The following is a 14091-nucleotide window of genomic DNA, read 5'->3' on the forward strand; positions in this document are numbered from 1 at the left end:
CACACATTCCTAGCAAGTCCTGGCTTGAATGAGACTCAGGTCCTTCCCTCACTAACAGGCGGTGGGGACTGGCTTCTCCCAGGACAGACGCTGGGTTTAGAAGTCAGGCAGGGGTGAGGTTCAGCCTCCCTGACTTCAGTGGAGCCTGAGTCAAGCTATACCTGAAGCAGTTCCCCTCCTGGACTTTGTAGATAGAGTCAGTAAGAGCCTCTTCTGCTTCAGCCAGTTTGAACTGGGTTGTCTGTCACTTAGGAACAAAAGAGCCTAGAGATGCGTGCACAATGAACAGGATAGAAGTGGGAGCTGAGGAAGGGCGGGCGGTGGATTTAATTCTGGCTCTGGGGGCAGGGGGCAGGGGGTAGGAGTCCCACCTCCACTCTGCCAAGCCCCACATCCATCACTTTTGCTTGTTTCTGGGTCCCGTAAGCTCAGATGTCATTAGACAAAAGTTCTCCACTGACAGAAGCAAGTCCTGGCCCCCTGGGTTCCATCTGTGTGTTTCAGGGGAAACAGACGTCACCTCATGGGCCAGGGCCACTCTACCGATGAGCAGCTGGAGCCCAGCTTTGTCCACCTGGAAAATGCTCGGGACCCGTGCAGGGGTCGGGGGTGGACCCCTGGCCTGTTGAAATTCGAGTCCGTTTCTAGCTTTGACCAGAACAGTTCTGAAGATGGTCCCCAGCAGTTGCTTCCGTGGGAAGGCGGCATTTACGGCCCCTCCCCGTGAATCTGGGCTGGCCTGTGACAGAATGCAGTGACGTGACGCAGTGTCCCTTCCCAGCCCGGGCTTCCTGGGGCCTTGTAGCCCTCATTGCCACGCTCCTGGAAACCAGCTGATGTGTAAAGACCTTTGGCCATACCGCTGGGCAACAGAGACTCATGGAGAGAACGGCCACGTAGAGCCAACTGAGATGCTCGGCGGCAAACCGGCGCCGTACCCCAGGCGGGTGGGGGGGTCCCTCGTGGGCTTGGAGTCTGGTGGAGCTACCCAGCCCACAGCCCCCTTGGGCCACTGGTCCGTCCACTGGACCATTGCTGAGCCAGCCTGGGCTGGCGTGGTTCCCAGCCTCGGCTGCATGACTGAATCCCGGGGAGAGGGGAGGCTTTAAAAAAAAATACCGTGCCCAGGCTGCACCCCCAGTGACTCTGCATCGGTCTGGGTGGGGCCCGGGCCTCGGAGGTTTGAAAGCTCCCCCAGGGGGAGGAATTTAAGTGAGTGCAAGGACTTACGAAACTGACCATTTCCCAGCAGCCAGCCTCCCCTCCTCAGAATCAGTGGGTCAGGCTCGCATTTTGTATCTGGTTTCCTAACAGCCCCCGGTGCTCCTTGTGGGCAAGGTCCTAGACAGGAGGCTGGGAAGCCTGCTAGGGGGATGGCCAGGCTTCAGCCCCTGAGGCCAGGCTGCTGGCGTCCAGTCTCACAGCTACTCAGTTCCCCTCCGCTGATGCGGGGCACCCCACATCGCAGGGCTGTGGTGACGGTTCCTGCGTGATTACCTCTGAAGGGCTTGCGACTGTGCAGGGCCCTGAGCTGGCTTTGAGGGAGCGGCCGCTGCTTCGGGTACTATCATTACGTGACCACGGAGGAGGGCTCCAGAGTGGGGGAACTAAAGGAGAAGTCCCCGGGGCCTGGGAAGGACAGACCGAATGGATAGTCGAGTGATTTTCAGGAGTTGCTGGCCCTTGCACTTTTTGAGACAACCTTATTTTCACCTTGGGAAGATGGTCAAATTTATTCCTGATTTTGTTAGAACACGACACGTTGCTTCTACCTTTGGAAAACTGTTTCTGTAAGTATACGGAGGCATAATGCTGGCAATGCATACGGCAACTCTTCAGTTGGAGTTCCATTGTGCAGTGCACCACCCGCCCAACTGTACATGATAGCTCTGCACAGAGGAGGAGGAGTGGCCACCAGGGGGGAGAGTCAGAGGAGCTGTTTCCACCCAGAAGGTAGAGGAGAGGCAGGGCTGTGGCCAGTCTTCATGGAGTCAGGGAGAAGATGGGGGCTGCAATTAAGCTCAGAGCAGAGAGCCCTTCCTGTCAGGGATGCACACGAGGCATTTCCCCATGGGGCGACCCGGGTAGGGTTGACCGGGTGGCCAGAGTGGGGCGTGGATGTAGCATCTTCCGAGTGTAGATGCCACGTTCTGACTACTGAAGTCATTCACCCGGGCATTCCTCGGGGCGCCAAAGGCTCACGGCTGTGCCCAAGTGCTCCAGAGCGTGGCCCCACAAGTTGGGGTTAATCCACAGTCCCTGGTCGGCCCTGCCTTGCTTTTGGACCCTGGGGACAGTGTCTGTCCTGCAAAGACCGGGTTCAGTGGCAAAGGGCGTGACGTCTGCCCGGGGAGCTTCTGTCCGAGAGGGAGGAGGCTGCTGGAAGGCAAGCCGGGGGCAGCGGGGAGGGGGTCCCCGAGAGTGAAAGGCGGGTGCCGAGGAAGAGCCGTGAGCACAGACGGCAGAAGGGAAGACTCCTCTCGGCTTGGACACAAAGAGCACCTCTCAGTGAGGAGTTAGGGTTCTCGCTTCTCTACGATGTTCGGCCCCTTCCCATTTTCTGCCACGAGCGTCAGCTATGGCCGTAAATCAGAAATACAGGTTGAAAGTGTTCATCTTTGGGAGGAGCCCCTGCTGTGTTACAGGGGTGCCGACGGTCGTTCTAGAAGAACTTTGGTCTGCAGGGAAATAAACGTGGGGGCTCCGCCTGGAGCCAGGAGGCTGGCAGGACAAGCGACCAGAGCCGGAAGGGGGAGGAGGAGGGGAAGGGGGCATGGGTGGGGGTGAGGGGCGTGGCAGGGCAAGGCCTCCTGCTCTTCCTGGGTTGGTGGCTCTCTCCATCCACACATCCTCCCCTGGAGCCTCTGGTGGTGCTTCATACTTTAGGGGGGGGGGGGCGTCGTCACATCTTTCAGAACGTGACGCAAGCCAGAGACCCGCTCCCCAGAAACGCGCGCACACGCGCGCACACACACGCACACAACGGCAGGGTCCCGTGGCTGGCTGGCTCGGGAGCCCTCCGCTCGCGTGGGGTGCTCAGCCTCCCCCAGCCCCTGAGGCCGCCGCCCCGCCCATCCTCACCCCTGTCCCCGCCCCCCCCCCCCCCCCGCCTCGGGGCGTGGCCTTGCTCTCCTCTCCCTGCCCCGCTCCCCGCGCCCGCTCCGGCACGGGCTCGCTCACCTGGAAGGAGTTGAAGAGGTACCAGAAGGCCCAGGCGTTGATGATATTGTAGTACGTGGAGAGAAAGAAGGACACCACCACGCTGGCGAGGCCTGGGAGGGGGCAGACGCGCGCTGAGGACTCCCGCGTCCGCCTCTCTCTCTGCCCCTCCCCGGCTCGCCCTCTGTCTCTCTTTCTCTCTCTCTCTCTCTCTCTCAAAAATACATAATAAAAAAGCATTAAAAAAAGCAAACTTAGCACGAGAGGCAGGCTGTCTTTGACAAGCGCCACCCTGATGCCAGACGTCACAGGTGCTCCCCCCTTGGCTTCCCTGACGCTGAGTCACTTGTGCCAAACCCTGCCTCGCGGTGGCCAGGGACGGGGGTACGTGGAGGGGGGTCTGGAGTGGAGGGGCCTGGAGCCCACACCGCCCCCCCCCCGCCAACCCAGAGCCACCGTGCGCATCTCCACCCACCCCCACCCTCGGGGACATGTGGTTGGCCGTCTGAAATTGGCCGGGGCGGAAGTGTTTACACCACGGGTATCAGGGGATGCCGCAAACAGGCCTCCCCTCCCCCCCCCCCACCCCGAGAGCTGGCCGTTAAACATTCACCGGCGCCCCTGCTTGGCACACACATCCGGTATCTTTCCTATTAGGCAGCAAATGCCACCTCTGAGAAGCCCTCTGTGATTGATTACTCGGGCGGATCGTAAAACCACACACCTCCTTGTTAAAAAGTAACAGCCCTTCGCGATGAGGAGGCAGTTCGGGTTCAGAGATGATGCCCGAGGCCACGGACACACTTCTTCTGCCTCCGAGACTACATGCCACGCCAAGCATACACCCTCCTTGCTCCTGAAACACCGCTCCGCTTCCCTGCCCACCTGGCTGGAGGCGGGAGGGCTGAGCAGAAGACACCGTGGCCAAGGGCTGGCCAAAGTTCCTCCCGCCCACAGGCAGCCCTGGAACGTGAGGGTTGTGCAGGGCGGGTTAACTAACCATCGCCGAGAGGCGCCGGGGACGCACCAGCTCGGAGGAACTCAGGGGACACGGGAGGCACAGCGCGCCCAGCGCGCCACCCATGTCCCCCTCTGCTTCCCCGCACTGGAGACATTAACGGGCCACCCCACGGGCCCTCGGTGGTGCAACAAAGATATCACGAGCTCGTGTGCAGGTATCATACAGGCTGGCACCCGGCACGTAGTAGGTGCTCACGAGAAGGAGCCATTAGTAATCATTAGCAAGGAGCAGTTAGAGCTCCCAGAGCGGTAGCTGCTGGGAGACTGAGTTGCAGCTCCTTGGCTGGGCAGCTATTTCCTTTTACAGAAGAGCCAGCTGAGGCTCACGGAAGAGAAGCAGTGTGGTATCGGCCCCCCAGAGCGTGTGCCTCCCCGCCGTCTTCACCGACCTGCGGGTAAGGGATCCAGCCCCCGTCGGCCGACATCCCGCGGCACCCCCTCCGGGCCTCTCTCTTGGGCCTGGCGCTCGCCCCTTGCTCCGGCTGCCCTGCCAGCCAACGGGCTCCCACCCACACCCCCTGCTGTCCAGGATCCAGGAGAGTGCCCACTTACCAACACCACCAAGGTAGGGGCTGATGGTCCTCCAGGCACCGATGCTGCCCTGCCGCATGCGCTGGCCCACTGCCAGCTCCAGGTACAGGAGGGGCATGCCCTCTACAACAAGCATGATGATGTAGGGCACCAGGAAACTACCTGCGGGTGTCCAGAGCCAACACCAGGCCATCACCGATGAGTTTAACTCCGGAGCCCACCTGACCTCCATGCACATCCACCCTCCCTTCCTTCCGTCTTTCCACTTGTCCATTCATCTTTCTACCTTTCCACCCACTCATCCTCCCACATCTCCACTCATCCTCCATCCTTCTGCCCGCACTCTCTCCCACCTTTCCCACAGCCCACTGTTCTTTCATTCCCCTCGCCCGTACATCACCTATCCATTTTCTTCTATTCATCCATCCACCCATCCAAGCATCCATCCATCCACCCACCCATCCACCCACCATCCAACCATCCATCCATCCACCCAGCCACTCATCCATCCAACCAACTATCCATCCATCCATCCACCCAGCCACCCATCCACCCACCCATCCAACCATCCACCCATCCAAGCATCCATCCACCCACCCATGCATCCACCCATTCACCCATCCATCCAGCCACCCATCCATCCATCCTCCCACCCACCCACCCGTCCATCTATCTACCTACCCACGCACCCATTCAACCACCCACCCACCATCCAACCATCCATCCATCCACCCACCATCCATCCATCCATCCAGCTATCCAAGTATCCATCTACCCATCCACTTACCCACCCATCTATCTACCCATTCACCCATCCAAGCATCCACCCATCCAAGCATCCATCCACCACCCAACCAACCATCCATTCATCCGCCCACCCATTCAACCACCCAGCCACCATCCATCCATCCGTCATCCACCCAGCCACCCATCCATCCAACCAACCATCCATCCATCCATCCACCACCCATCCAAGCATCCACCCATCCAAGCATCCATCCACCCACCTATACATCCACCCATTCACCCATCCATCCACCCACCCATCCATTCATCCACCCACCCACCCACCCACCCAAGCATCCATCCATCCACCCACCCATCCATCTATCCACCTACCCATGCACCCATTCAACCACCCACCCACCCACCATCCATCCATCCATCCATCCAGCTATCCAAGAATCCATCCACCCATCCACTTACCCACCCATCTATCTACCCATTCACCCATCCACCCACCCCCCACCCATCCATCCACCCATTCACCCATCCATCCAACCAACCATCCATCCATCCATCTACCCACCCACCCATCCATCCATCCACCCATCCAAGCATCCATCCACCACCCAGCCATCCACCCACCCACCCACCCGCCCATTCAACCATCCACCCACCATCCAACCATCCATCCATCCATCCATCTACCCACCCATCCACCCATTCACTCATCCACCCACCCAACCATCCATCCATCCATCTACCCACCCACCCATCCATCCATCCACCCATCCAAGCATCCATCCACCACCCAACCATCCATCCACCCACCCACCCACCATCCAACCATCCATGCATCCGTTCACCATCCAACCATCCATCCATCCATCTACCCATCCATCCATCCACCCATCCATCCATCCATCCTTCTATCCTTTCTATCTTTCTCTTTCTCCATCCAGCCATTCATCCATCTGTGATAACATGCAGACTTGCTAGTTAAAAACTTTAAATACTTCCATCCTGGGTGGTAAACTGCCATTGTCCCAAGCCCCTTGAGTGCCTCCCTCAATGCCTCAGCTGCCCCAGCCCCTCTGCCAGAAACCCTATTCCATCTTCTGTGGTAGCAACCAATGGCAGAGGCAGGGGCTTGGTGTCTATGCATGGGGAGACAAGCGGTCCTCAACAGACAGAGCCTAGGCCACCATCTCCTTTTACAGAGCACCTCCACTGTATGTGTATCTGTTTTACACAGTGGCCCTCAGCTTAACATTTTGTTTTAATAAAGAGTACTATGGCTAACGCAAATTTAAAACCCACCGGTTCCTCGGTTCCTCGGGGCCATCTGCAGATAAGAGCCTGTGGAGATAGTACGGAGCCAGGGGGTGTGGATGGACTATGGAAGCCCTCCCCACTGCTGGCACCTGGACAGAGGCAGGCAGCCTGCTGGGGGCTCCCCACACCCCTGCCCTGCACAGCCCTGCCCAAAGCTTCTCCTGTGAGCCCCGCCCCTCCTTCCCTGAAGTCCTGCTAATCCCTCCCCCCTGCTCCCAGCAACTTGGCAGAGAACCCGGGAAAAGGTCCCAGAGGAGAAGAGGGCAGGACTCTTGATTAAAATAAAACCCTGACATTACAGCTGCAGGGATTAAGGGCAGGTTACAGAAGGAACTGGTTCCAAAAGTGTTCAGGTAAAGAATGAAATACGTATGCTTCCGTGAACATCGGATATTTACGAAAATGCCTCCGTCGTGCTTACGTGTTGCCCCAGAGCCTGGTTTCCTCCCCCGACCACAACACGACCATTTGTGTCACCCTCGTGTAGCTGTACGTCATCCCACTTGGAAAACACACCCAGATTCATTTCATTGGTCCTCGGACACTGGGCTGTAGCTAGGTCCCTGCTATCATGTAAAAAAATTTTTTTTTAATGTTTTTATTTATTTTTGAAGGAGAGAGAGACAGAGCATGAGCGGGGAAAGACCAGAGAGAGAGGGAGACACAGAATCCGAAGCAGGCTCCAGGCTCCGAGCTGTCAGCACAGAGCCCGACGCGGGGCTTGAACTCATGAACCGTGAGATCATGACCTGAGCTGAAATCGGTCGCTTAACCGACTGAGCCACTCAGGTGCCCTGGGTCCCTGCCATCCTCAACAGAGCAGTGGGACCAAGCTTGGTCCACGTGTTCGGTTCTTTCCTCGGGACAGAGATCCCAGAAGGAGAGTGGCTGGCACCAGGGCCACGCAGAGATCAGGCCGAGTCAGCTCCCACCGTGGAGAGAAAGCCACGGCCGTGCGCGTGGGACCACCGGGCCTCACATTCCCGGCCTCGTCCTCCCTGCTCACACGGGGGCCTACGACAAGCGCTACCCTCTCACTTCTGGACTCTGTTCTGATGACTGCCAGGCCCCGCCCCCTACCTGCCCCAGGGAAACGTGTTTGGACGTCTTACCAGGTGCCTCTCAGCAGCAGAGAGTCCAAGAGGCCGGCTGCTCTTGGACTGGAAGGGGGCTGCCACCTACAAACCCAGCAACATTCAAACCCTCAGTGGTTCTAAGAAAAAGCTCATTTTTCCCCAAGGCGTTAAACAGTAACCACAGGAGGCCTGGCAAGGTCTTTGACAGGGCCGGGCTGATGGCCCAGTGCCCATGGGAAGCTGGAAATCCAAGGCCCGTGCCCAGGTGATAGCATGGGGGCTCTTGAGGCCTGCCCATCAGTCATTTCCATTATCCATCCTCCAAGTATCCAAACGCACGATCCCAGCGAATTTGCTCAGCCACTATTTTCTTTTCTTTTATTTTTTTTTTTTAACGTTTATTTATTTTTGGGACAGAGAGACAGAGCATGAACTGGAGAGGGGCAGAGAGAGAGGGAGACACAGAATCGGAAGCAGGCTCCAGGCTCTGAGCCATCAGCCCAGAGCCTGACGCGGGGCTCGAACTCCCGGACTGTGAGATCATGACCTGAGCTGAAGTCGGACGCTTAACTGACTGAGCCACCCAGGCGCCCCAGCAACTATTTTCTTAACGGGTGATGTCAGAACAACTGAACGCCCACACGCAGAAAAAAAACGAATCTCCACCCCCATCTCCCATTTTATACCTCCTCCCCCAAATCTCAAAATGGATCACAGACCTATGTGCACAGCTCAAAACTATAAAGCTTCTAGAAGATAGCCCAGGAGAACATCCCTCTGACCGTAAGGCGAGGCAAAGATCTCTTGGATACCACGTCGAAAGCACTGTCTATGAAAGAAAAGTATTGATGAGTTAGATCTCATTTGAAAACTGTGTTCCGTGAAAGGCACGGTTAAGAAAGTGAAAAAGGCAAGCTAAGAGGCTGGGAGGGACTTCTGCAAAACACGTGTCTGGAAACGACTCGGTGCCTAGAATTTATAAAGGACTCTCAAAACTCAACAATGATGAAAAAGAAAAAAAGAAACCCGTTCAATAAAGGTACAAAAAAATACACGCATGGCAAATTAGCCCACGAAAAGATGCTCAACACCAGCTTGTATTCTGAAAACGAGCAAATGTCAACCAAATGAGACGCCACCACATACCTCTTGGGATGAAACGGCTAAAGTAAGAAAGGCTGAAAGCACAAAGTGCTGGCGAGGCCCCGGGGGGAACCCACCCTCGCGTCGCTAGTGGAATGCAAAATGGTGTAGACACTCTGGGAAGCGGTTTGGCAGTTTCTTGTGAGGCTAAGCACTCACTCACCGACCCTACAGCTCAGTGAGTTGACTCCAGCGTGTTTATTCTAGAAAAAAAGACAACGTACGCTCACACAAAAACCTGTATGTGAATGTTTACAGCAGCTCCCTTCAGAGTTGTCGGAAACCGGAAACAACGTAATTAGCATCCAGTGGGCCAGTGGATAAGTAAATTCTGGGACAGACTACTAATTCCCGCAACAACATCGGAGACTCTGAGAAGCATGATGCCGTGTTAAAGATGCCAGATTCAAAAGGCTACAGACTGGGACGCCTGGGAGCCTCAGTCGGTTAAGCGGCCGACTTCGGCTCGGGTCATGATCTCGCGGTCCGTGAGTTCGAGCCCCGCGTCGGGCTCTGTGCTGACAGCTCGGAGCCTGGAGCCTGTTTCAGATTCTGTCTCCCTCTCTCTCTGACCCTCCCCTGTTCATGCTCTGTCTCTGTCTCAAAAATAAATAAGTGTTAAAAAAGAAAAAAAGGCTACAGGCTGTACGACTCCATTTATGTGACATTCTGGAAAAGGCAAGCCTGGGGGGACAGAAAACAGACCTGTGGCCGCGGGCCGTTGGGAATGGGAGGGCTTGACAGTAAGGGGTGTTACTTGGTGGTGGGAATACAACCATACATTCATCAAAATTCATAAAACTACACCAACAAAAGCGTATTTTTCCGCACGTAAATATATCTCGCTAAGAGAAAAATCAGTTTTGTGATCAGTTGGAAAACGAACCCACTAACCGACCCTCTTCCCACTGGAGTGCTCCCCATGCTCCTTTGATGTAAGACCTCTGAGGGGCACCCGGGTGGCTCAGTCGGTTAAGCGTTCGACTCTTGATCTCAGGGTTGTGAGTTCAAGCCCTGTGTTGGGCTCTGCACTGGGTGTGAAGCTTACTACATTAAATTAAATTAAATTAAATTAAATTAAATTAAATTAAATTATATAAAATACAACCTCTGACACTGCCTTAGCATGAGGAGACCCTATCATCAGGGAGAGGCAAAGGCCTTCACTCCCGTGTGTCTGGATGGGGCACGTTGTGAGAGATTCAATATGGCCACACATTCCCTGAAGCTGCTCCTGTGAACGGATTCCTGTCTCCCCCGCCCGTGAATCTGGGCTGCTCTTGGGACCAGTTCTGTCCAACAGGATGTGGGGGAAAGGACGCCATGATGGTTCCAGAGCTTGGGCCTCAGGACGCCCTACAGCCTCACCACCACCTCTTGGAGTGCGTGCCCTGAGGCTGACACGTTTGGAAGCCGGTCCAGGGGACCCGGGGATGAAAAGCCCCACTGGAGGAGAACCGAGGGCCCATCCAACTCAGCACCAAGCACGCACGTGTGAGGGCTTTCCAGCCGCCAGTGGATGCCACCATGAGAGCCAGGCCCGATGAAGCCGGCAGAGAACTTCCCAGGCACCCACAGAACTGTGAGAAAGAATTCACTGTTTCAGCCTCTACTCCCCCCCACCCCTATTGGAATTTGACCAACGACCCCACCCCTGCCCTCCCTCCGGTCTCACCATCACGCATGGCACCTAAGGTCACATCTCGTCTGTCAGCTTCGACGGGACGGCCTCCCAGGCTCTCTTTGTCTCTCATGACCTTGACCTGTTGGACGGTACTAGCCAGTTATTCTGTGGAACGTCCCTCGCTTTGGGTCTTGGCAGGAACCCTGAAGCGATCTGGGTCTTTGTCCAGAGGCAGGTGATGCTGCTTCGCCCCATTCCCGGCCAGGTTAACTTTGCTCACTTGGCCAAGGTGGGGTCTGCCAGGTATCTCGGGGGAAAGTTCCTGTGTGCCCTTAGAAACGATTCCGTGTCTTGCCGGGAGATATTCTGAGATGAGGTAGCCATCCTATTGCCCACCAGACCTGTGCCCTCTAGATTTCGCTGGAATCTTGCCGGGAACAACAGTCTCCATGTTGGTTGCCGCTCGGCGACTTTCTAATTCCATCCTTCCTTCTAAGTCCTTAAGTTCTAGGGTGGCCTGTTGAGCCGAGATGGGTCACGACAAGCGGGTGGCCCGGCCCCGTGTGCGTCTGCATCACTCTGGGTGAGGTGGATGTTTACAGTCACTGAGGACACATATTCCGAGGATATAAAGACAGTTCTGAGCCTGGAGAACCCTTGCTCGCGGCCAACTCCCCAGCACCCGCCATGATGTCTCGGCCGCAGTCCTCTTGGTGGTTTTCTCGCGTCTGCTCTACAGCTGCCCGCGACAGCTTATTGTCAGAGAAGCCCCCCGCCCTCCCACTTGGGCAAACCGTCTTTGGCTTCTCCTCACACCTAGAATAACACCCGCACTCCCGCCCCTGGCCTCTGCGGCACGGGGCTGGTGGCCTCCCTCACGCCGCTGCAGCCACGGGGCCCTTCCTGTGGGGCCGGCCTCTGCACGCTCGCCCTGGCTGTTCCCTCAGCCTGGACCGCTCTCTCCCTCCTCTCATTTCTCTGCCGAACCTGCCTTCCTCAGAGGGGCCTTCCCGGTCTGCCTCAGTGACAACAGTCCCCACGCCACAGTGAGCCTTCAACCCCTCACCCCGCTGGACCTTCCTTCTGAGCAGTTACCCACGTGAAATTCTGCTGTGACTTTGACTAGTTGGTGTCTGTCTCCCCTTAGCACGGATGTTCTTGCTCCCTGGTCTGTGCAGAACAGAGCGAGCAGCACTGGGCAGAGAGCAGAGCCCCGGGAATATTTGTTGGAGGCAGGACAGAATCCTTCAGGCCTCACCAGAACTTCCACGCACATCACTTCCTCCAGAAACCTTTGCAGGTCACCCAAAGGTAAGTGGGGTGCCCCCCTCACAGTCCCTGCTCACTGTCTACCGCTCTCTCCGCCCCTACTTCCCTAAACAGCTTCCAAGTACAGAGACGGGGTCTCCAGCCCCTAACAGGGCCGGATATGGAGTAGGGGGTCAGTAAGTGTTTGCTGAGTGACTGCTTGATGGTAAGAGGCTCTCCGATGGTGGTTCTACTTGGGTGGGCAATATGGGAAGCTATTACCAGAGAGAGTTGACAGAGAGGCCTGGTACAGTTCATCATGTTGCTAAAATTTCATCCAAGATTCCTCTGAACTCTCGCTTTATTTTGTGGCTGTATTAATATACACCTTGGGCAAGTCTATATTGGCCTGCACCTCCCTCAGAAAGGCTGAGCCCTCAGAAGGAAGCCTTTGCACCTACGATAATACACCGTAGATCAAAATACAAGGGCCACTTTAAGGCATCGGAGCAACTGTCTTCCTCTGAAATTGATTTGTCATGAGAAACAGAAGAAATGTGTTAGCAAATTTCTAGTACCTTCTCTTAGGAGAGCCAAGAGGACCCCGTGTTTATGGAACAGCATTGGACGATGATGAAGGATAATCTAAGAAGAAGAAGAAATGTCTGAAGATGAAAAACATACGGCAGGTGAATTTAAAGCCAATGGAGGCAATAAGCAGAAACAAACAAAAAACAAGCAAAAACAAAACAAAAAAACCTAACAAACAACAACAAAAAACCCTACAACCTTGAGAAATTACCCTGTAGCTCAAGGAGAAAGGAGAAAGTGGAAAGGACAGGCGATGAGGCACGGATGGCAAGCCCAAGCACTTCCTGTGTCTCTAGGGAGAACCAAGCAAGACAGAAGGCTGCCAAGACAGCATCCGGAACAGTAACAAATTCTACCAGACGCTTCCCTGGCTGCGTTCCTGAAAGGCCCCACTAGTCCCAGGTTAAAAAAAAAAAAAATTAAGTTTTGTGAGCTCTCGTGTCCTATGCACCAGGGGGCAAAAACGGTGGGCTGTCTGGAGGTCTGGAGACACAGGTCTGAGTGTTCCAGCCTGGAAGATTCGCCCCACGGAACACGACGGTCGTTCAGCCCCACCTGCAGCTGAGAAGTTAGACCTGACAGAGTGGCCAACTGTGGGAAGTGTATGCCCATCTCCCAGAATCCGAGGGAAAATCGGGCAGGGGGAGGAGAGAGGCACCCTGAGAGGAGGAGGGCACCCCAGGGGACACAGCAGCCCTTTCTAGCAGGGTGGACGCCTGTCCCTCTCGCCAGGGAAGCCCACCCCCCTGAGGTGGGGGTTTCACCGCGTCGGGCAGCCCCAGCGGCCATTCACAAGGACAAGTTGGCTGATATCTACAAAAAGTACTTACTTCCCAGAGAGACCTCTGGTGCACCCTCCGGGGGGTCAAGAGCAGGCTCAAGACATTTGTAACCAGCAGAGGACATGGGGGAGGGTCTCTAGCTGGCCCTCTCCCCCTTCGTGCTAGGAGCCATACGGTCCCGAGGCACCACTGATGCAAATGTATTTCCCACCTAGACATACAGCTTGCAAGTTGTGCGAGATGAAGTTCCACACTGGAGAGTGGGTACATAAGCTGTTCCGTATGTCCACGGACCCGCACGGAGCCGTTTTAAGTTCATAGCTTCAAAGAGTATCGGACGGTTTTGGAAATGATGGTCAGAGGTGAGGTAAGAAATAGCAAGACACTAAATTACATACAAAACATGCTCTTAATTTTTTTTAAGCAAAAAAAAAAAAACAAAAAACCAGTAACAGCATGACCTTGGGTATTGGAATTGGGGATGGTTTTGTATTTTCTTTCTTTGTATATTTCTCTAGTTTTCCAAATGTTCTACCATGAACACGTATCACATTTGGGACCCCCCCCCCCCAACACACACACGCGCGTATGTCCTTCTAAAACACGTTGCTGCTTATTTTTCTAATTATCACAGCCAGCGCCGTATCTGTTTGCTGCTCCCAAGAGGCTCACGACAAAGAGAAAATCCTCTCTCTGTATGACGTTTATGTCCGCGAATCTCGCTCTGGCCTTTGAGACCAACAAAGACCCAAACAATCAGATGCAGCCACTTTCAGGGGAAGGTTTGCTCGGACGCATGCTCCCTTCCTGCTTACACACCTTGGTCTCTACCAAACCACACGAGGACTTTTTAACCTGA

General features: G+C 55.4%; 1 protein-coding gene across 1 annotated transcript in view; it reads right to left on the bottom strand.

Annotated features, from left to right (window-relative positions):
* Nucleotides 1-14091, bottom strand: part of SLC6A20 (solute carrier family 6 member 20) — a 37596-nt gene that overhangs the window by 16783 nt on the left and 6722 nt on the right. Inside the window, exons 2-3 of the mRNA XM_043587215.1 lie at nt 4732-4872; nt 3181-3272 (exon numbers count right to left, since the gene is read on the bottom strand). Of these exons, the coding sequence (XP_043443150.1) occupies nt 3181-3272; nt 4732-4872 (233 nt within the window). The remainder of the gene's footprint in view (nt 1-3180; nt 3273-4731; nt 4873-14091) is intronic.

The sequence above is a fragment of the Prionailurus bengalensis genome, chromosome A2 (assembly GCF_016509475.1).
Source record: "Prionailurus bengalensis isolate Pbe53 chromosome A2, Fcat_Pben_1.1_paternal_pri, whole genome shotgun sequence".
Taxonomy (NCBI): domain Eukaryota; kingdom Metazoa; phylum Chordata; class Mammalia; order Carnivora; family Felidae; genus Prionailurus; species Prionailurus bengalensis.